The sequence below is a fragment of the Oncorhynchus gorbuscha genome, linkage group LG10, assembly GCF_021184085.1.
Source record: "Oncorhynchus gorbuscha isolate QuinsamMale2020 ecotype Even-year linkage group LG10, OgorEven_v1.0, whole genome shotgun sequence".
Classification (NCBI taxonomy): domain Eukaryota; kingdom Metazoa; phylum Chordata; class Actinopteri; order Salmoniformes; family Salmonidae; genus Oncorhynchus; species Oncorhynchus gorbuscha.
In genome coordinates, this window is record NC_060182.1 from 89,211,595 (window position 1) to 89,234,257 (window position 22,663).

The window sequence follows — 22,663 nt, forward strand, 5'->3', positions numbered from 1 at the left end:
CATGGGCAGACGCCGGGGGCGACATGGGCAGACGCCGGGGGCGACATGGGCAGACGCCGGGGGCGACATGGGCAGACGCCGGGGCGACATGGGCAGACGCCGGGGCGACATGGGCAGACGCCGGGGCGACATGGGCAGACGCCGGGCGACATGGGCAGACGCCGGGGCGACATGGGCAGACGCCGGGCAGACGCCGGGGGCGACATGGGCAGAGGCCGGGGGCGACATGGGCAGACGCCGGGGCATGGGCAGACGCCGGGGCGACATGGGCAGACGCCGGGGCGACATGGGCAGACATGGGCAGACGCCGGGGCGACATGGGCAGAGACATGGGCAGACGCCGGGGGCGACATGGGCAGACGCCGGGGCGACATGGGCAGACGCCGGGGCGACATGGGCAGACGGGGGCGACATGGGCAGAGGGGGCGACATGGGCAGACGCCGGGGGCGACATGGGCAGACGCCGGGGCGACATGGGCAGACGCCGGGGCGACATGGCCAGACGCCGGAGGGCGACATGGGACAGACGCCGGGGGCGACATGGGAAGACGCCGGGGCGACATGGGCAGACGCCGGGGCGACATGGGCAGACGCCGGGGGCGACATGGGCAGAGGCCGGGGCGACATGGGCAGACGCCGGGGGCGACATGGGCAGACGCCGGGGGCGACATGGGCAGACGCCGGGGCGACATGGGCAGACGCCGGGGCGACATGGGCAGACGCCGGGGGCGACATGGGCAGACGCCGAGGGCGACATGGGCAGACGCCGAGGGCGACATGGGCAGACGCCGAGGCGACATGGGCGACATGGGCAGACGCCGGGGCGACATGGGCAGACGCCGGGGCGACATGGGCAGACGCCGGGGCGACATGGGCAGACGCCGGGGCGACATGGGCAGACGCCGGGGCGACATGGGCAGACGCCGGGGCGACATGGGCAGACGCCGGGGCGACATGGGCAGACGCGAGGCGACATGGGCAGACGCCGGGCGACATGGGCAGACATGGGCAGACGCCGGGGCGACATGGGCAGACGCCGGGGCGACATGGGCAGACGCCGGGGGCGACATGGGCAGACGCCGGGGCGACATGGGCAGACGCCGGGGGCGACATGGGCAGACGCCGGGGCGACATGGGCAGACGCCGGGGCGACATGGGCAGACGCCGGGGCGACATGGGCAGGCAGACGCCGACATGGGCGACATGGGCAGACGCCGGCGCGACGCCGGGGGCAGACGCCGGGGCGACATGGGAAGACGCCGGGGCGACATGGGAAGACGCCGGGGCGACATGGGCAGATGCCATGGGGGGCGACATGGGCAGACGCCGGGGCGACATGGGCAGACGCCGGGGGCGACATGGGCAGACGCCGGGGGCGACATGGGCAGACGCCGGGCGACATGGGCAGACGCCGGGGCGACATGGGCAGACGCCATGGGGGCGACATGGGCAGACGCCGGGGCGACATGGGCAGACGCCCGATGGGGGCGACATGGGCAGACGCCGAGAGCGACATGGGCAGACACCGAGGGCGACATGGGCAGACACAGAGGGCGACATGGGCAGACATGGGCAGACACCGAGGGCGACATGGGCAGACATGGGCAGACGCCGAGGGCGACATGGGCAGAGGCCGGGGGCGAACTGGGCAGACGCCGGGGGTGACATGGGCAGACGCCGGGGGCGACATGGGCAGACGCCGGGGGCGACATGGGCAGACACCGAGGGCGACCTGGGCAGACACCGAGGGCGACATGGGCAGACATGGGCAGACACCGAGGGCGACATGGGCAGACATGGGCAGACGCCGAGGGCGACATGGGCAGACGCCGGGGGCGAACTGGGCAGACGCCGGGGGCGAACTGGGCAGACGCCGGGGGCGACATGGGCAGACGCCGGGGGCGACATGGGCAGACGCCGGGGGCGACATGGGCAGACGCCGGGGGCGAACTGGGCTAACGCCGGGGGCGAACTGGGCTAACGCCGGGGGCGACATGGGCAGACGCCGGGGGCGACATGGGCAGACGCCGAGGGCGACATGGGCAGACGCCGGGGGCGACATGGGCAGACGCAGAGGGCGACATGGCCAGACGCCGGTGGCGGCATCTTGCCAGGGCGCCCGCAACAAAATATTTGAAATGGTGACATTTGCGCGATCGGTTTTCTATTGCTAATTTGCACGTCACGTCAATGATATCATGTCACCGTGTGGGACTGTGGGTCAATTAACCTTGTCGGAGTGGGGTAGGTTGACCTCCGGTTTACCCACTGGAAGCCCGAGGTCGGGGGAGCAGGGGAATCAATCAAATAGCACACTAACTTTGTACAGTACTAATTCAATTAGTAAAATCAGGCACACAGCGAAATGCTACCAAATAAACCACAATTCATTCACAATGTGAATTTATAGTTTCACATACATATTGCTGCATTGTTTTCTGGTTTGTGCAAAATCATTAAGAATAATATAAAACCAGTCTGCACACCACCCAGGTGATTCGGTTTAGTCTTGACCCCTGGTTGACAGTGTTGGGGGATGGGTAATGTAGTCTTGACCCCTGGTTGACAGTGTTGGGGGATGGGTAATGTAGTCTTGATGTTGACAGTCTTGATGGGTAATGGTTGACAGTGTTGGGGGATGGGTAATGTAGTCTTGACCCTGGTTGACAGTGTTGGGGGATGGGTAATGTAGTCTTGACTCTTGGTTGACAGTGTTGGGGGATGGGTAATGTAGTCTTGACTCTTGGTTGACAGTGTTGGGGGACGGGTAATGTAGTCTTGACTCTTGGTTGACAGTGTTGGGGGACGGGTAATGTAGTCTTGTCTTGACTCTTGGTCTTGACAGTGTTGGGGGATGGGTAATGTAGTCTTGACTCTTGGTTGACAGTGTTGGGGGATGGGTAATGTAGTCTTGACTCTTGGTTGACAGTGTTGGGGGATGGGTAATGTAGTCTTGACTCTTGGTTGACAGTGTTGGGGGATGGGTAATGTAGTCTTGACCCCTGGTTGACAGTGTTGGGGGATGGGTAATGTAGTCTTGACCCCTGGTTGACAGTGTTGGGGGATGGGTAATGTAGTCTTGACTCTTGGTTGACAGTGTTGGGGGATGGGTAATGTAGTCTTGACCCCTGGTTGACAGTGTTGGGGGATGGGTAATGTAGTCCTGACCCCTGGTTGACAGTGTTGGGGGATGGGTAATGTAGTCTTGACTCTTGGTTGACAGTGTTGGGGGATGGGTAATGTAGTCTTGACTCTTGGTTGACAGTGTTGGGGGATGGGTAATGTAGTCTTGACTCTTGGTTGACAGTGTTGTGGGATGGGTAATGTAGTCTTGACCTGGTTGACAGTGTTGGGGGATGGGTAATGTAGTCTTGACCTGGTTGACAGTGTTGGGGGATGGGTAATGTAGTCTTGACCTGGTTGACAGTGTTGGGGGATGGGTAATGTAGTCTTGACCTGGTTGACAGTGTTGGGGGATGGGTAATGTAGTCTTGACTCTTGGTTGACAGTGTTGTGGGATGGGTAATGTAGTCTTGACCTGGTTGACAGTGTTGGGGGATGGGTAATGTAGTCTTGACCTGGTTGACAGTGTTGGGGGATGGGTAATGTAGTCTTGACCTGGTTGACAGTGTTGGGGATGGGTAATGTAGTCTTGACCTGGTTGACAGTGTTGGGGGATGGGTAATGTATTGATGCTCGAGTGCCAAATCAACACAAATGGATAAGAAAAGGTCTAAGACATCAGGTGCCCAGTTTAGGAAAATGAGGAAAGAAGAGAAACACACAAAAGATAAAGGGGCACTTCTGAAATAGTTTGGAACACCCTCTGGCACTGGCCAGGATGAGGAGCCATCCACCTCCTCAGCCACACTGGCCTCTTCACAGATCACCTCGGAGCCTCAGGACTGGGAGCCATCCACCTCCTCAGCCACACTGGCCTCTTCACAGATCACCTCGGAGCCTCAGGACTGGGAGCCATCCACCTCCTCAGCCACACTGGCCTCTTCACAGATCACCTCGGAGCCTCAGGACTGGGAGCCATCCACCTCCTCAGCCACACTGGCCTCTTCAGAAAAAATATTGGAGCCTCAGGACTGGGAGCCATCCACCTCCTCAGCCACACTGGCCTCTTCACAGATCACCTCGGAGCCTCAGGACTGGGAGCCATCCACCTCCTCAGCCACACTGGCCTCTTCACAGATCACCTCGGAGCCTCAGGACTGGGAGCCATCCACCTCCTCAGCCACACTGGCCTCTTCAGAAAAAATATTGGAGCCTCAGGACTGGGAGCCATCCACCTCCTCAGCCACACTGGCCTCTTCACAAATAATATTGGAGCCTCAGGATGAGGAGTCATCCACAGGATGAGGAGTCATCCACAGGATGAGGAGTCATCCACCAAGCCAGACTCCTGGAAATGAATCCAAGAGCTCTATTTGTGCCATGTGGGGCTCACACATTGAACCTGGTTGTGGCCGATGCTGCTAAAAGTTATGTCGATAACACAGGTAACTTTGGCACCTTTCACAAACTGTACACCTTGTTCTCGGCCTCCACACAGCGATGGGCCATCCTGAAAAAACATGTGGACATCACTTTGAAGATGTGGACTGAGACAAGGTGGGAGAGTAAAGTTAAGAGTGTCGAGCCACTGAGGTATCAGGCAGCAGCAGTGACAGAGGCACTGAGGTATCAGGCAGCAGCAGGGAGAGAGGGACTGAGGTATCAGACAGCAGCAGTGAGAGAGGCACTGAGGTATCAGGCAGCAGCAGTGAGAGAGGCACTGAGGTATCAGGCAGCAGCAGGGAGAGAGCCACTGAGGTATCAGGCAGCAGCAGGGAGAGAGCCACTGAGGTATCAGGCAGCAGCAGGGAGAGAGGCACTGAGGTATCAGACAGCAGCAGTGAGAGAGGCACTGAGGTATCAGGCAGCAGCAGTGAGAGAGGCACTGAGGTATCAGGCAGCAGCAGGGAGAGAGCCACTGAGGTATCAGGCAGCAGCAGGGAGAGAGCCACTGAGGTATCAGGCAGCAGCAGGGAGAGAGGCACTGAGGTATCAGGCAGCAGCAGTGAGAGAGGTACTGAGGTATCAGGCAGCAGCAGGGAGAGAGGCACTGAGGTATCAGACAGCAGCAGTGAGAGAGGTACTGAGGTATCAGGCAGCAGCAGGGAGAGAGGCACTGAGGTATCAGACAGCAGCAGTGAGAGAGGTACTGAGGTATCAGGCAGCAGCAGTGAGAGAGCCACTGAGGTATCAGGCAGCAGCAGGGAGAGAGGCACTGAGGTATCAGGCAGCAGCAGTGAGAGAGCCACTGAGGTATCAGACAGCAGCAGGGAGAGAGCCACTGAGGTATCAGGCAGCAGCAGTGAGAGAGCCACTGAGGTATCAGGCAGCAGCAGTGAGAGAGCCACTGAGGTATCAGACAGCAGCAGGGAGAGAGCCACTGAGGTATCAGGCAGCAGCAGGGAGAGAGCCACTGAGGTATCAGGCAGCAGAGGTGAGAGAGCCACTGAGGTATCAGGCAGCAGAGGTGAGAGAGCCACTGAGGTATCAGGCAGCAGCAGTGAGAGAGGCACTGAGGTATCAGGCAGCAGCAGGGAGAGAGGCACTGAGGTATCAGGCAGCAGCAGGGAGAGAGCCACTGAGGTATCAGGCAGCAGCAGGGAGAGAGCCACTGAGGTATCAGGCAGCAGCAGGGAGAGAGGCACTGAGGTATCAGGCAGCAGCAGTGAGAGAGGTACTGAGGTATCAGGCAGCAGCAGGGAGAGAGGCACTGAGGTATCAGACAGCAGCAGTGAGAGAGGTACTGAGGTATCAGGCAGCAGCAGTGAGAGAGCCACTGAGGTATCAGGCAGCAGCAGGGAGAGAGGCACTGAGGTATCAGGCAGCAGCAGTGAGAGAGCCACTGAGGTATCAGACAGCAGCAGGGAGAGAGCCACTGAGGTATCAGGCAGCAGCAGGGAGAGAGCCACTGAGGTATCAGGCAGCAGAGGTGAGAGAGCCACTGAGGTATCAGGCAGCAGAGGTGAGAGAGCCACTGAGGTATCAGGCAGCAGCAGTGAGAGAGCCACTGAGGTATCAGGCAGCAGCAGGGAGAGAGCCACTGAGGTATCAGACAGCAGCAGGGAGAGAGCCACTGAGGTATCAGGCAGCAGAGGTGAGAGAGCCACTGAGGTATCAGGCAGCAGAGGTGAGAGAGCCACTGAGGTATCAGGCAGCAGCAGGGAGAGAGCCACTGAGGTATCAGGCAGCAGAGGTGAGAGAGCCACTGAGGTATCAGGCAGCAGCAGTGAGAGAGCCACTGAGGTATCAGGCAGCAGCAGTGAGAGAGGCACTGAGGTATCAGACAGCAGCAGGGAGAGAGGCACTGAGGTATCAGGCAGCAGCAGGGAGAGAGGCACTGAGGTATCAGGCAGCAGCAGGGAGAGAGGCACTGAGGTATCAGGCAGCAGCAGGGAGAGAGGCACAGAGGTATCAGACAGCAGCAGGGAGAGAGCCACTGAGGTATCAGGCAGCAGCAGGGAGAGAGGCACAGAGGTATCAGGCAGCAGCAGTGAGAGAGGCACAGAGGTATCAGGCAGCAGCAGTGAGAGAGGCACTGAGGTATCAGGCAGCAGCAGGGAGAGAGGCACTGAGGTATCAGGCAGCAGCAGGGAGAGAGGTACTGAGGTATCAGGCAGCAGCAGGGAGAGAGGTACTGAGGTATCAGGCAGCAGCAGTGAGAGAGGCACTGATTGAGGTGTGGGGTCAAACCAAAGACCCTGTGATAAAGATTGAGGCCCAGTCCTTGTCAGAGGAGGTGGGATCATACCGCTTCAGCATCTGTACAGTGGTGTGGTATGACATCTTGAGCCAGATACAACATGTGAGCAAGCTGATACAGTCTCCCAGTATGCATGTGGATGTTGCAGTCAGTCTTCTCAGAAAGACAGAGAGAGGTCTCAGCAACTACATGGCAACAGGCTTTATGACTGCACAAACATCAGCCAAGGATATTTGCGAGGTTATGAATGTAGAGGACGTTCTATGACAAAAAAGGCTGAGGTCCTTTTCATACGAATCATTTGATGAGCCTTTGAGTGATGCCCTGAAGAAGCTGGTGGTGACATTTTTCAATGTCGTTGTTGATGCTGCAACCTCAGCCCTTCAGGAAAGATTTTCCACACTGGAAAATGTGGGAGAGAAGTTTGGAGTGCTGTCAACGTTCCTAAGTCTCTCAAATGAGGAGCTGACAGAACAATGAGAGGCCCTTGGTATGACACTGCACTATAAAGAACACTCAGACTTTGATGGCAGAGAGCTTGCACAGGAACTGAAGAACTAGCCTGACTTGCATCAAGGAAGGCAAGAAAAGCCAGGGTTTAGACGGCAGTTGTGCAATTTAGTTTGTGCGTTTCTTGTTTGAAGTGCAGTAGTGTAATAATCAGGTTCTCTTCTTTATAAGTGTGTTATTCTAGTTGTGCATTTGTGTGATGTCGGATGTGTTTGCAATAGGGTAATAGTGTAATAATTAAATTCTCTTTTTTATTTGAATTTATATGCTACAATTTGTTTCTATTGGTCTTTGCTACTTTTTGATATTTTTAAATCTTGTTTTTGTATATATTTATATAGTTTTAAGAGGGGTTTCGCCCAGGGAGCCATGATGATCTGGCGTCTGTTGCCTTTAGAGAAGTAGCGTGACATCAGATCCTGGAGGACGGCCTCGTCCTTGTAGTTGTCTCAGCAGAAGATCTTCATGAAGCTCCTCAAGCAGCTCTCCACTGCTACAGCTAAGGCAGGGTCCTTCACCCAGGGAGCCATACAAGCTACAACCACCACTGGCTCCCAGCTGTTGTTTCTATCTTCCAATTTACCTTTGTCGTATCGTGCCTCAATGCAAACTCCTTCAAACAAACCGTTTGTTGGACTGCACATTCAACTAGGAGCTTAAATCAGGGAAGAAACTAACCTTGATTATGAGAATGGATTCTATGCCTCTCATGTCGATGAGACAGTTTGCGATGACTGGGTTGGCTATGCTCAGAGAGTCCAGTACTGAGGGGTAGTCTGGGTGATCGACTCCACTGAAACACAACCAAATACAAAACCAAATTAGCTTTACTGACAACAACAACAAAAAGTATAGATACAGTTTGTTATGAACATCTAACAAAACAACTTGGTAACAATGAGACAATGTATTCATAAGTCCATACAGTTTCACTCTAATAATATCTGTAACTAAATATGGTCAAGGATCAAATACGGTCCATAGTAGCTACCGGTATTCAACAACAAAACAATTGGGACATTACCACATAATGGCACCTTGTTCCCTACATAGTGCACAACTATTGACAATGTAGGGAATATGTTGCCATTTCAGATGGAGCGATTGTGTCTCACCGTCCTTGAACCTTGTAGACGGAGCCAGAGAAGGGGCTGACAATGATCTGGGGTCTGTTGCCTTTAGAGAAGTAGCGTGACATCAGATCCTGGAGGACGGCCTCGTCCTTGTAGTTGTCACAGCAGAAGGTCTTCATGAAGCTCCTCAAGCAGCTCTCCACTGCTACAGCTAAGGCAGGGTCCTTCAGGTTTATACATGCCCCTGATGGGAAACCATGGATGGATGGATGGATGGATGGATGAACGGAAAGAAAAACAGATTCATTAATGTTAAGTACATCTTTCTGAGGTTTCCCCACCGGGGTAATTAGGAAGACTGTTGCACATGACCGTGCCATTCGGCCAGATCACTGTATGATTGGGCTACACTAAACCAAAGAAGGTTGAGAACCACTGACCTATAGGGCCAAGAGGTTTCTTGGTAAAACGTCCTTGGATGTAAGCCTTGTCGATGTTGTCTAGCAGGTCAGGCATGTTATCTCCAAAGCGCTTCAGTTTGTTGGATCTACTGGCCAGGAGCTGGTTCTTCCTCTTCAGCTTGGCTTCCATCGACACCTGAATATTCTTCTCTTCCAACCTAGAGCATTCAATCAACACATGAGCAATACAGAAGTTTGAGTACTCACACTAAAAGAAGAACGTGAGAGCAAACTAACATTGAGTGGCTGCTGCCAACACACTGACTCAACTCCAGCCACTTTAATAATGGGAATTGATGGGAAATTATGTAAAATATATCACTAGCCACTTTAAACAATGCTACCTAATATAATGTTTACATATTGTACTCTATATCATCTACTGCATCTTTATGTAATACATGTATCACTAGCCACTTTAACTATGCCACTTTGTTTACATACTCATCTCATATGTATATACTGTACTCGATACCATCTACTGTATCTTGCCTATGCTGCTCTGTATATATCTTTATGTACATATTCTTTATCCCCTTACACTTGTGTGTATAAGACAGTAGTTTTGGAATTGTTAGTTCGATTACTTGTTGGTTATTACTGCATTGTCGGAACTAGAAGCACAAGCATTTCGCTACACTCGCATTAACATCTGCTAACCATGTGTATGTGACAAATAACATTTGATTTGATGCAGAAAGTGGTGGTTATCACGTTGCTGAGGCCTATATGTGAGTCTTCCGGGCCACACCCTACTCCAACACCAAGCTTCTCAGTCTCAACCACGGATGTATAATAAGAACTGGAGAATGTGTCCAAGATGTCCGACCGTGGTTTCTGAGGTAATCTACTCAGGTTCGCATACGCCGATTCATGGACCGTCCTTATACGGGTTGCATTCCGTTTATACGGACCAACATCACATGTGCATGAACACTCAGTGCGCACAGGGTGCAGCGACAACATCATCCAAAAAATATAGCACACATTGGATGAATAGAAAATGTTAATATCTTCGGCAAAGAGTGATAAAATAAAAAGGCTTCAGCGACAATTGAATAGTCATCAACTTTGTTCACAAAACATCCATAAATTAAAGTGTCTTATTAGGAATTTCCAAATCTGACTTCTCTATGTGGCTGTGTACGGAAATGGTCATTCTGGACCGGGCGTCAGTTAAACTGCCGAAGCAAAACTGTAGGAGCAGTCGACACAGTGCTTCTAGATGAGAACCATGGCCCCTTCGGTCTCAAAACCGTGAGGATGTGTAAAATTGCTAATGGTCCGTAGGTATTTGTTGTAGTACTTGTTTCATACTGTAGAAGCATGCTACAGGTGGATGATTGCTACAGGTGGATGATTGCTACAGGTGGAAGAATGCTACGGGTGGAAGAATGCTACGGGTGGAAGAATGCTACGGGTGGAAGAATGCTACGGGTGGAAGAATGCTACGGGTGGAAGAATGCTACGGTGGAAGAATGCTACAGGTGGAAGAATGCTACAGGTGGAAGAATGCTACAGGTGGAAGAATGCTACAGGTGGAAGAATGCTACAGGTGGAAGAATGCTACAGGTGGAAGAATGCTACAGGTGGAAGAATGCTACAGGTGGAAGAATGCTACAGGTGGAAGAATGCTACAGGTGGAAGAATGCAAACAGAATTCATCGGACTTAATCATTTAAAAAGAACAGTTTTTTATCTGATCTTATCATACTGATAAGACGACATTCTTGGAAGAGAAAGAAAATAGGCTTTGAATGGTTTTCCATTACCGTAGTTTGTCCAACTCCTCCTTCCCTTTGAACAGAGCCTGTTGCCTGTCCTTGATCTCCTGATTCAGAGCAGTGCACTGCGTCTCATGCTTCTCCAACTGCGTCCTGAGACTGGAGATCTTCTGCAGTCTCTTGGTGTGCTCTGCCTCGGCCTTCTTGTTCTGACTCCCACTACAGGGGTACATCAAAAGATCATTTCAACAAAAGCTAAATGTATGAAAGCAAATCAAAACGACAGTAGTTATGGAACTAAAAAATGTGGACCAGACCACAATGCAATAACTATTCATGCTTACGTAGTAAAGCATGGGGCGGCAGCGTAGCCTAGTGGTTAGAGCGTTGGACTAGTAACCGGAAGGTTGCGAGTTCAAACCCCCGAGCTGACAAGGTACAAATCTGTCGTTCTGCCCCAGAACAGGCAGTTAACCCACTGTTCCCAGGCCGTCATTGAAAATAAGAATGTGTTCTTAACTGACTTGCCTGGTTAAATAAAGGTAAAAAATAAAAATCAGTGTGCGCAGTTAACAGTGTTGGGGATGCTACTCTGAAAACATAGTTTGTGCAGCTACCAATTACTTCACACTGGAAGAAGTTAAGAAAAATTTAGTTTAATTAAGTTACTTTGAAAAAGCAGTTCAGTACATCCAAACTACTTTGTGAAAAATTATTCTGAGATGTTATAGACCACAAATTGAAAAAACAGATCGATCTGGAGTCAGATGTTACCAGAACGTGTCATTTAGACTATTAAAAAAACAAAAACGGTTTCAAGTCAGAATTAGGAAGATGTGATGCCTACTCCACCCATACTTTCAGTTCTTTTTGGGGAAAAAAGTTCCAGTAGTTAGCTAGACTGCTACATGGCTAAAAAGTAATGAACTACTGAAAACACTACCTAGATGTGAATTTAGTTTATCTACCACCTAGCTACTGCAAAACATAGTTCAATTACTACTATCCAACACTGGCAGTTAATCCTTTCACAATATATTCTACCAAACATTGACTATCACTCAAAAATCTCTCACATATTTTTCACTTTGTGAATTCTCTCGTGAAGAAGGGACTGTTCCTTCTCTGATTGTTTCAGTTTGTTCACAGCACGGAAATACACCACCTACAATAGAACAGCATAAAATACAGCTCAGACAAAGGTATTGCATTTCATCAAAGTGCTGCAAACATGCAGAAAAAGTATCGGTAAGCAAGGATATTGGTGAGGAAAATGTACATTTCATGTTAGTCCTAAACAGCACCCTATTCCCTATGAAGTACACTACTTTGAACAGAGCCCTATGGGCCCTGGTCAACAATGGTGCACTACATAGGTAATAGGTGCCATTTGGGCCCGTAAGCCTACATTTACTTCCTGGAATGGGACTGACCTCAACCCAGTCTCTTACCTCTTGCTCTTTCTGAGCTTTATTCTTTGACTTTACTTCTTCCTTTATCTTCCGACAGTCCTCTGACAGAGACTCCTCCTCTTCTTTCCGACTGTGAAGCCTGCTCTGGATCTCCTGCAATTCCTTTTCAGCTACTGTCACTTTATTCTGGAGGGAAAAGAGAGGAAAACATTAAAAGCCCAGTGCAGTGAAAAAATAGATTTTCCTGTGTTTTATATACATTTCCACACTGTTGAAATAATACTGTGAAATTTTGAAAATAATGATATGCCCTTTTAGTGTAAGAGCTGTTTGAAAAGACCACCTGAAATTTCAGCATGTTTAGGTGGGATGGAGTTTTGGCCTTCCATGGTGACATTACCATGCAATAAATTAGTTAATAGACCAATAATAAGAGTTCTGAACCTCTGTCAATAAGAGTTCCATTTCAGTTTCCCCCTCCCCACTCCCAGACAGTCCTAGCAAAATTCCTGCTTGAGAATTGTTTTTAAAGCTGAGAATCAAAAAAAAAAAAAAGTTTTTACATTCACAGTAAGGTACCTAAAATGTTACCCAGATATGATTAAATATTGAGATAAAAATGGCTGCATTGGATCTTTAAGATAGAAATCCTGCCTGTGTTATAAGAAAATCACAAGAGTTTCTCCAATGGATTTCTCAACAGATCCAACTGACAAGATATATATACATACATACACATATACACATATATATATATACATATATACATATATTTACATTTACATTTTAAGTCATTTACAGGCGCTCTTATCCAGAGCGACTTACAAATTGATGCATTCACCTTATGACATCCAGTGGGACAGTCACTTAACAATAGTGCATCAACATGTGTATATATATGTATATATACATATATACACATATATATACATATATATACACACACATATATACATACACACATATATATATACATACACATACATATATATATATATACACACACATATATATACACACACATATATATATATACACACATATATACATATATATACACATATACATATATATACACATATATACACACATATATACATATACATATATATACACACATATATACATATATACACATATACATACACACACACACACACACACACACACACACACACACACACACACACACACACACACACACACACACACACACACACACACACACACACACACACACCCCTCCCAATTAGTAGATTCAGCTACTTCAGCCACACCCGTTGCAGACGTATAAAATTGAGCACACATCCATGTTATCTCCATAGACAAACATTGGTAGTAAAATGGACTTCCTGAAGAGCTCAGTGACTTTCAACATGGCATCGTTATAGGATGACACATATCCAACAAGTCAGTTTGTAAAATGTCTGCCCTGCTAGGGCTGCCTCGCTCAACTGTAAGTGCTGTTATTGTGAAGTGGAAACGTCTAGGAGTAACAATGGCAGTAGTAGGCTCACAGAAGCTCACAGAACGGGACCGCCGAGGGCTGAAGTGTGTACCGCGTAGGAATTAAAAATAGTCTGTCCTTGGTTGAAACACTCACTACCAAGTTCCAAACTGCCTCGAGAAGAAACGTCAGCACAAGAACTGTTTGTCGAGAGCTTCATGAAATGGGTTTCCATGGCCCGCACAAGCCTAAGATCACCATGCGCAATGCCAAGTGTCAGCTGGAGTGGTGTAAATCTCGCCACCATTTGACTCTGGAGCAGTGGAGACACTTTCTCTGGAGTGATGAATCATGTTTCGCCATCTAGCCGTCCAACAGACAAATATGGGTTTGGCGGATGCCAGGAATAGGCTACCTGTCCCAATGCATAGTGCCGACTGTAAAGCTTGATGGATTAGCAATAATAATATGGGGCTGTTTTTCATGGTTCGGGCTAGGCCCCTTAGTTCCAGTGAAAGGAAATCTTAACGCTGCAGCACACAATGACATTCTAGACGATTCTGTGCTTCCAACTTTGTGGCCACTGTTTGGGGAAGACCCTTTCCTGTTTCAGCATGACAATGCCCCCGCTGCACAATGAGAGGTCCATACAGAAATGGTTTGTTGAGATCGGTGTGGAAGAACTTGACTAGCCTGCATAGAGCTCTGACCTCAACCCCATCGAAGGCCTTTGGGATAAATTGTAACGCCAACTGCGAGCCAGGCCTAATTGCACAACATCAGTGCCCAATCTCACTAATGCTCTCGTGGCTGAATGGAAGAAAGTCCCTGCAGCAAAGTTCCAACATCTAGTGGAAAGCCTTCCCAGAAGAGTGGAGGCTGTTAAAGCAGCAAAAGGGGGACCAACTCCATATTAATACCCATGATTTTGGAATGAGATGTTTGACCAACAGGTGTCCACATATTTTTAGTCGTGTAGTGTACTTAGACAAATATACTTCACAAATACCTGACAGAGTTGAAGGTTTTCTTCGTGTTTGTGATTACTTCCCTCTGTGTCTATCTGTTCCTGTAGCTGTTGAACCAACCGCTCCTTTTCTCTCACCTGAAAGTAACAAAACAGAGTTGACATGACCATATTATTTTCTTGCAGAAAATAATATAATTTAAGAACTTCCAACACTTTTGAAAGGCGTTGACTTAGCCCAAACTAAACAAAAACGGTGAATGAGAAACAAACAAGTAACGTCCTACCAAGCACCATGCCATCATCTTCTTCAGTTCCTCCAGAGTCTCCTTCATCTTACCAACAGATGACAGGTTTTCGTACCTCTCCTTCTTCTGCAAAAACTCCTGCTTGAGATCCTTTAGACACTGAAAGCAAAAGATAAAACATGGTTAGAGTCTTACTGTCCTATTTATATACTAACCAAAAATAGAAATGCAACACAAAGTGTTGGTGCCACGCATCATGAGCTGAAATAAAACATATCAGAAATGTTCCATATGGACAAGAAACTTATTTCTCTAAAATGTTGAGCACAAATTTGTTTACATCCCTGTTAGTGAGCATTTCTCCTTTGTCAAGATATGCCACACCTGTCAGCTGGATGGATGATCAAGAAGCTGATTAAACAGCATGATCATTACACAGGTGCACTTTGTGCTGGGGGCAATAAAAGGCCACTCTAAAATGTGAAGTTTTGTCACACAACAATGCCACAGATGTCTCAAGTTGAGGGAGTGTGCAATTGGCATCCTGACAGCAGGAATGTCCACCAGAGCGGTTACCAGAAAATGTAAGAAACGTGTCCCGCTACATGAGGCAAATGGTGGTCACACCAGATACTGAGATTTTTTTTATCCACGCCCCTACTTCTTTTTAAGGTATCTGTGACCAACAGATGCATAAATCTATTCCCAGTCATGTGAAATCCATAGATTAGGGCCTAATGAATTTATTGTAATTGACTGATTTCCTTATATCACCTGTAACTCAATAAAATCTTTTAAATTGTTGCATGTTGCATTTATATTTTTGTACGGGGTCATTTAATTGAAAACCTCTAACAAACCGGGTACATATATAGTGTTACATTGTTATCTTTTTTTAATGTAATAAAAATAAAAAATAAAATTCGTTAAGTGTATGTGTGACCATGTATGAAATGCACTTTAAAAACGTAATACATTTATTTTTGGGCCCCCATAAAATGTCATTTCCATGCGATAGCATTACCTCTTCTTGCCTCTCAACCTGTTCTCTGGTCACTGCTTTAGTCTGTTTGATGTGGATGTAGTCTCTCTTCATCTGCTCCAGTAGAGTCGCTTTCATGAAGAACTACAGAAATATTTTAAAAATTAAATCCCCAGAAGGAACTTTGGTTGAGCATGATGAAGTGGATATAGAATTAGAATTGCATATGGGACAACAATGGTTGACAAAAAACAAGCATGTAGACAAGAAAATGTCAGAGCTTAAATTACAAAACAAGGACAAAGAGTTTAAATTACAACTGTACCTTATACTTATCTCCTTCGCTTTTTGAATGGAGAAATTGCTTACTCATTTCTTGGTTAAGAATTGAGACGGGGTTATCCACCTGTGATTTACAGTGAACAGCAAAAGAGGCTTTTCAAATACGGACATACACTACCTTTCCAAAGTTTGGGGTCACTTAGAAATGTCTTTGAAAGAAAAGCTCTTTTTTTGTCCATTTAAAATAACATCAAATTGATCAGAAATACAGTGTAGACATTGTTAATGTTGTAAATGACTATTGTAGCTGGAAATTACTGATTTTTAATGGAATATCTACATAGGCGTACAGAGGCCCATTATCAGCAACCATCACTCCTGTGTTCCAATGGCACGTTGTGTTAGCTAATCCAATTTGATTATTTTAGAAAGAATAATTGCTCATTAGAAAACCCTTTTGCAATTATGGTAGCACAGCTGAAAACTGTTTTTCTGATTAAAGAAGCAATAAAACTGTCCTTCTTTAGACTAGTTGAGTATCTGGAGCATCAACATTTGTGGGTTTGATTAAAGGCTTAAAATGGCCAGAAACAAAGACCCTTCTTCTGAAATTTTTCAGCCTATTCTTGTTCTGAGAAATGAAGGCTATTCCATGCGAGAAATTGCCAAGAAACTGAAGATCTGGTACAATGCTGTGTACTACTTCATTCACAGAACAGCGCAAACTGGCTCTAATCAGAATAGAAAGAGTGGGAGGCCCCGGTGCACAACTGAGCAAGAGGACACGTACATTAGAGTGTCTAGTTTGAGAAACAGACACCTCACAAGTCCTCAACTGGCAGCTTCATTAAATAGTACCCACAAAACAACATTCTCAACGTCAACAGTGAAGAGGCGACTTCGGGATGCTGGCCTTCTAGGCAGAGTTGCAAAGAAAAAGGCCTATCTCAGACTGAACAATAAAAATAAAAGATTAGTATGGGCAAAATAACACACACTGGACAGAGGAACTCTGCCTAGAAGGCCAGCATCCCGGAGTCGCCTCTTTACTGTTGACGTTGCGGGTGACCCCAAACTTTGGAACGGTAGTGTAATTAAAAATAAATAACATGATTCACTTTCAATAAAACACACACGCACTCTATATATACACACACACACAATACCTGGATGTTGAAGTGATCCAAAATTGCAGTCAATTCATCCTTTTTATTTGAAACCAAGTGCCCTGGAATAGAAGGTAACGGTTGATTAAAATAGAGAATAGATAAAGAGAACGGCCAGACAGACCGACCGGCCAGACAGACACAGACAGACCAACCTGACGGCCAGACAGACCGACCTGACCTGACCGACAGACAAACAGCCTGACCCGACGGCCAGACCGACCCGACGGCCAGACACACAGACCAACCCGACGGCCAGACACACAGACCGACGAGACGGCCAGACAGACGGACCGACGACCAGACACACAGACAGACCGACCCGACGGCCAGACAGACCGACCGACCCGATGGCCAGACAGACGACCGACCCGACCGACCCGACCCGATGGCCCAGACAGACAGACCGATGGCCAGACCCGACCGGCCAGACACACAGACCCGAACGACCCCGACCCGATGGCCAGACAGACACAGAATGGCCGACCCAGACGGCCAGACACACAGATCGACCCGATGGCCAGACGGCCAGACACACAGATGGCCAGGCGGCCAGACAGACCCGACCGACCCCCAGGCGGATGGCCCGACGGCCAGACAGACAGATCGACCCGACGGCCAGACGAGACCCCGACCCGACGGCCAGACAGACCGACCCGACCCGATGGCCAGACAGACCCGACCCGATGGCCAGACAGAGACTGACCGATGACGGACAGACACCGACGGACCGACCCGACCGATGGGCCAGACACGGAGACAGACCGACCCCCGACCCGATGGCCAGACGGCCAGACGACAGACGACCCGATGGCCCCGATGGCCAGACGACGGCCAGACGGACGGACCGACCCGATGGCCAGACGGACGACCGCCAGACGGACGACCGACCGACCCGATGGCCCGAGACCGGCCAGATGGCCGGACGACCGACCGACCCGATGGCCAGACGGACCGGACCCGATGGCCAGACAGACGACCGGACCCCAGACGGACCGGACCCGATGGCCCCGACAGACCGGACCCGATGGCCAGACCGACCCGACCCGACCAGACGAGACCCGATGGCCAGACAGACCGGCGATGGCCAGAGACAGACCGATGGCCAGGGACCCGGCCAGACACCCGATGGCCAGACAGACAGACCGGCGATGGCCAGCCAGACAGACCCGACCGGGACCCGATGGCCAGACAGACCCGACCGGGCGGACCAGACAGACCGACCGACGATGGCCACGGACCCGACCCGATGGCCCAGACAGACCGACGACCCGATGGCCAGACGGACAGACGAGACGACAGACCGACCCGACGGCCAGACAGACCGACCCGACGGCCAGACAGACCGACCCGACGGCCAGACAGACGGACCCGACAGACACAGACAGACGGACCCGACAGACGGACCCGACGGCCAGACAGACGCAGACAGACCGACCCGACGGCCAGACAGACGCAGACAGACCGACCGGGCGGCCAGACAGACCGACCGGGCGGCCAGACAGACCGACCGGGCGGCCAGACAGACAGACCTGGCGGCCACACAGACCGACCTGGAGGCCAGACAGACCGACCGGGCGTCCAGACAGACCGACCGAGTGGCCAGACAGACCTGGCGGCCTGCCAGACAGACCGGACAGACCGACCAGACCGACAGACCAACCCGACGGCCAGACAGACACAGACAGACAGACGGCCAGACACACGGACCGACCTGACGGCCAGACAGACGGACCCGACAGACACAGACAGACCGACCCGACGGCCAGACACACAGACCGACCCGACAGACGGACCCGACAGACACAGACAGACGGACCCGACAGACACAGACAGACGGACCCGACAGACACAGACAGACGGACCCGACGGCCAGACAGACCGACCCGACGGCCAGACAGACCGACCCGACGGCCAGACAGACCGACCCGACGGCCAGACAGACGCAGACAGACCGACCCGACGGCCAGACACACGCAGACAGACCGACCCGACGGCCAGACAGACGCAGACAGACCGACCCGACGGCCAGACACACGCAGACAGACCGACCCGACGGCCAGACACACGCAGACAGACCGACCTGACGGCCAGACACACACAGACAGACCGACCCGACGGCCACACACACGGACCGACCCGACGTCCACACACACGGACCGACCTGACGTCCAGACACACGGACCGACCCGACAGCCAGCCAGACCGACCCCTGACGGCCAGCCAGACTGACAGGCCGACCCGACGGCCAGACAGACCGACCCGACGGCCAGCCAGACTGACAGGCCGACCCGACGGCCAGCCAGACCGACCGGCCAGCCAGACCGACCGACCAGACGGCCAGCCAGACCGACCGACCGACCAGACGGCCAGCCAGACCGACCGACCGGCCAGCCAGACCGACCGACCGACCAGACGGCCAGCCAGACCGACCGACCCACCAGACGGCCAGCCAGACCGACGGCCAGACAGACAGACCGACGGCCAGACAGACCGACGGCCAGACAGACCGACCGACGGCCAGACAGACCTGACGGCCAGGCAGACCGGCCAGACAGACAGACATGACGGCCAGACAGACAGACATGACGGCCAGACAGACAGACATGACGGCCAGACAGACAGACCTGACGGTCAGACAGACCTGACGGCCAGGCAGACCTGACGGTCAGACAGACCTGACGGCCAGGCAGACCTGACGGTCAGACAGACCTGACGGCCAGGCAGACCTGACGGCCAGGCAGACCTGACGGCCAGGCAGACCTGACAGCCAGGCAGACCTGACAGCCAGGCAGACCTGACAGCCAGGCAGACCGGCCAGACAGGCAGACATGACGGCCAGACAGACAGACATGACGGCCAGACAGACAGACATGACGGCCAGACATGACGGCCAGACAGACAGACATGACGGCCAGACAGACAGACATGACGGCCAGACAGACAGACATGACGGCCAGACACAGACATGACGGCCAGACAGACAGACATGACGGCCAGACAGACAGACATGACGGCCAGACAGACAGATTTAAACTATTACCTGTTTTACTCTTCAACCTGCACGTCCGAACACCATCACTAGAAATCCTTTGTTCAATAGAAATGCATTCTCCGTAGACATCCCCTTTGTACGCGTCTGGTCCTCTGTTCCTCAGTTTCACTGTAACATCCGCTGTGCTGGAAATAAGTTCACCCACATGGACAGTGTATTGGTCTATTGTTTACATTACATTCAAAATAACTATTTGCAAACTCAGCGGTACTGAGAATTTACACCGTCCATAGAAAAAGAGATATGAAATGGGAGTCAATATAAGTAACTAGAACTGACCTTTCACCATTTTTCACAAAACCTTTCAAAGATGCTCCTCTGTTTGTGATGGTGGCCTTTCCACCAAGGCCCACTATTAGAGCAGTCAGTATGGCACTTTTCCCACCTGCAAAACAAAATCAGGTGAAAATCCCATGGCACAACAACATAGCAGAAATAGGTCCCACTCACAGTACAATGAACAGCAACTAAGCCATTACAGACAGGCGGGGGGGACTGTAACTTGAATTCAGCATTCAAATTCAGTTATAATGACTGTTGGAGAAGGGTTAGAAAGTTAAGGGAAGGCATGGAAAACATGTGTATGGGGAGTCCTTTAACCAATACAAAAGTATCAGTTTAAAAATCTTTCTTACTTCCATTGTTGCCAACAATGAAGTTCACATTGGGCCCGAACTGGAATGGACCGAGCAAATGGTGACACATGAAATTCTTTATGGTGATGCTTTCGATAACTCCAATATCTCCCAAACCCTAAAAATTAACAAAAAAAAAATAGAAGAAAACTGTAAGCCATTAGAAAATCAATCTATCAATCAGATAATTGATGGGAGGCACTGACCGAGGGAGAGGTGGAGTGGTCATTAAATGATGTCCCATGATCCTCTCTGCCATCTTCTTCCTCTTTAACCGCTTCCAATCTACGTTTCTTGGTGAATTTTTCATCATTCAGTACTTTGCTTTTCCGCTTCATTTTAGTAACATCTGGGTCCACGCTTTTGAAACAAAATATAGATATTAGTCATTATAAATATAAATATTAGTAATTACATGCCGAAGTCATGTTAGTATACTGCCAGAGCACATAGGGAAGATTCTGGAGAGACATATGGGTCTCAAATAGATTGTTACCAATGCTACCTGTCATGCTGTAGGCTACACTACAGATGTGATTATCGCGTTTGAGTCGCTCTGGATGGCGCCGGAAGGGTGCCGTTTTTACGGGCTCCTAACCAACTGTGCTTCTACCCTCAAGCCATAAGACTGCTGAACAATTAATCAAATGGCCATCCGGACTATTTACATTGACCCCCTCCCATTGTTCTTACACTGCTGCTACTCACTGTTTATTAACTATGCATAGTCAATTTACAAATGACCTCGAATAACCTGTTACCGGTATCGCTTGTATATAGCCTCGTTACGTAATTTTCTTGTGTTACTAAATAAACTAAAGTTTTTTTTAAATGAACAAGTAAATATTTTCTTAACTCCATTTATTGAACTGCATTGTTGGTTAAGGGCTTGTAAGTAAACATTTAACGGTAAGATCTACCTACACCTGTTGTATGCGGCGCATGTGAGCATTTTGATTTCATTTGAGTAAGTGATTTTGACGTCTGGTGTCTTGAAATTGGTGGCTTGAAAATGATCCTCAGGAGGAGAAAACAAATCATTGTAGATATTACAAAATGTGTACTTGTCTTACAGGTGGAAGAGTACGCTTCAGTGTAGACCCCTACCACACAGGAAGGCGCCATGAAAGTACAAAGCTTGACACATATTTCATAAGAACGCGCAGGTGCAGACTAACATTGTAACGTTCCAATCCAAACTGATACAATCTAAGATTTTTACGTTCCGTATTCAAATATATAAGGGCTGCTGAAGTTCCATATAGAGGGTGATATGACAAATACAGCTACAATAGGCCTACTCGATACTTTCTTTTGCGAAGCATAAGGCTATCTTTGTTTGTAAGATCAGTGCATTAAAGTTTTAAACTGAAGAGACAAAAGCGTTCACCCCCGTCAGTCACAGGTCCAGACAAGCAGTCTTATTCTACTGCCATTCGTTCAGGACAGTCTGAACTTCTAAATGTCCGTTTATGAGGTTGAATTATGCATTATGTGTTCTTCAAGAACAGATAAAAATAGAGCGCGTACGTACCCGACTCTGACTTCCTGGTGTGGTGGACGTGCTGCGAAACGGAGGAGGAGAAATGTGGGGGAGTGTGTTAACTTTGTATCAGGCTGTTTTCAAAGAGGAACACCTATTCTTCTTCGGTTTGCGTCAAATATGTTGCATTACCGCCCCCAACTGGACTATAATATAAATCCATTATACTTTGTAATACAAAATAGGAAAAGGGGAAAATAAAAAACCTAATTGACATATCTAAGATAAAACACACCCTTCAAACTGACCTTACACTCATTCAAAACCCACTAGCCCACTCCAATAATTTGTCCCCATCTACTCATGCACCATGTCAATGGCCTGGGAGGCCGGTACACCACCACTCAACACTCAACCTGTTGACGTCAAATCTCGTACTCAAATACTTTTCTCTG

General features: G+C 49.6%; 1 protein-coding gene across 2 annotated transcripts in view; it reads right to left on the bottom strand.

The window, feature by feature from the left end:
* smc6 (structural maintenance of chromosomes 6) overlaps positions 1 to 22,391 on the bottom strand; it is a 37,282-nt gene extending 14,891 nt beyond the window's left edge. Inside the window, exons 1-16 of one of the 2 annotated variants that reach the window (XM_046367406.1) lie at positions 22,260 to 22,391; positions 20,932 to 21,085; positions 20,726 to 20,843; positions 20,370 to 20,475; positions 20,079 to 20,215; positions 17,036 to 17,097; positions 15,913 to 15,993; positions 15,630 to 15,731; positions 14,645 to 14,764; positions 14,400 to 14,495; positions 11,983 to 12,129; positions 11,608 to 11,696; positions 10,580 to 10,750; positions 8,787 to 8,965; positions 8,389 to 8,590; positions 7,952 to 8,066 (exon numbers count right to left, since the gene is read on the bottom strand). In XM_046367406.1, the coding sequence (XP_046223362.1) occupies positions 7,952 to 8,066; positions 8,389 to 8,590; positions 8,787 to 8,965; positions 10,580 to 10,750; positions 11,608 to 11,696; positions 11,983 to 12,129; positions 14,400 to 14,495; positions 14,645 to 14,764; positions 15,630 to 15,731; positions 15,913 to 15,993; positions 17,036 to 17,097; positions 20,079 to 20,215; positions 20,370 to 20,475; positions 20,726 to 20,843; positions 20,932 to 21,063 (1,857 nt within the window). In that variant the 5' untranslated portion in view covers positions 21,064 to 21,085; positions 22,260 to 22,391. Of the gene's footprint in view, positions 1 to 7,951; positions 8,067 to 8,388; positions 8,591 to 8,786; positions 8,966 to 10,579; positions 10,751 to 11,607; positions 11,697 to 11,982; positions 12,130 to 14,399; positions 14,496 to 14,644; positions 14,765 to 15,629; positions 15,732 to 15,912; positions 15,994 to 17,035; positions 17,098 to 20,078; positions 20,216 to 20,369; positions 20,476 to 20,725; positions 20,844 to 20,931; positions 21,086 to 22,115; positions 22,236 to 22,259 lie in introns of those variants that run through there. The other variant, XM_046367407.1, reaches the window with a different exon arrangement.
* Positions 22,392 to 22,663: the final 272 nt, after the last annotated feature.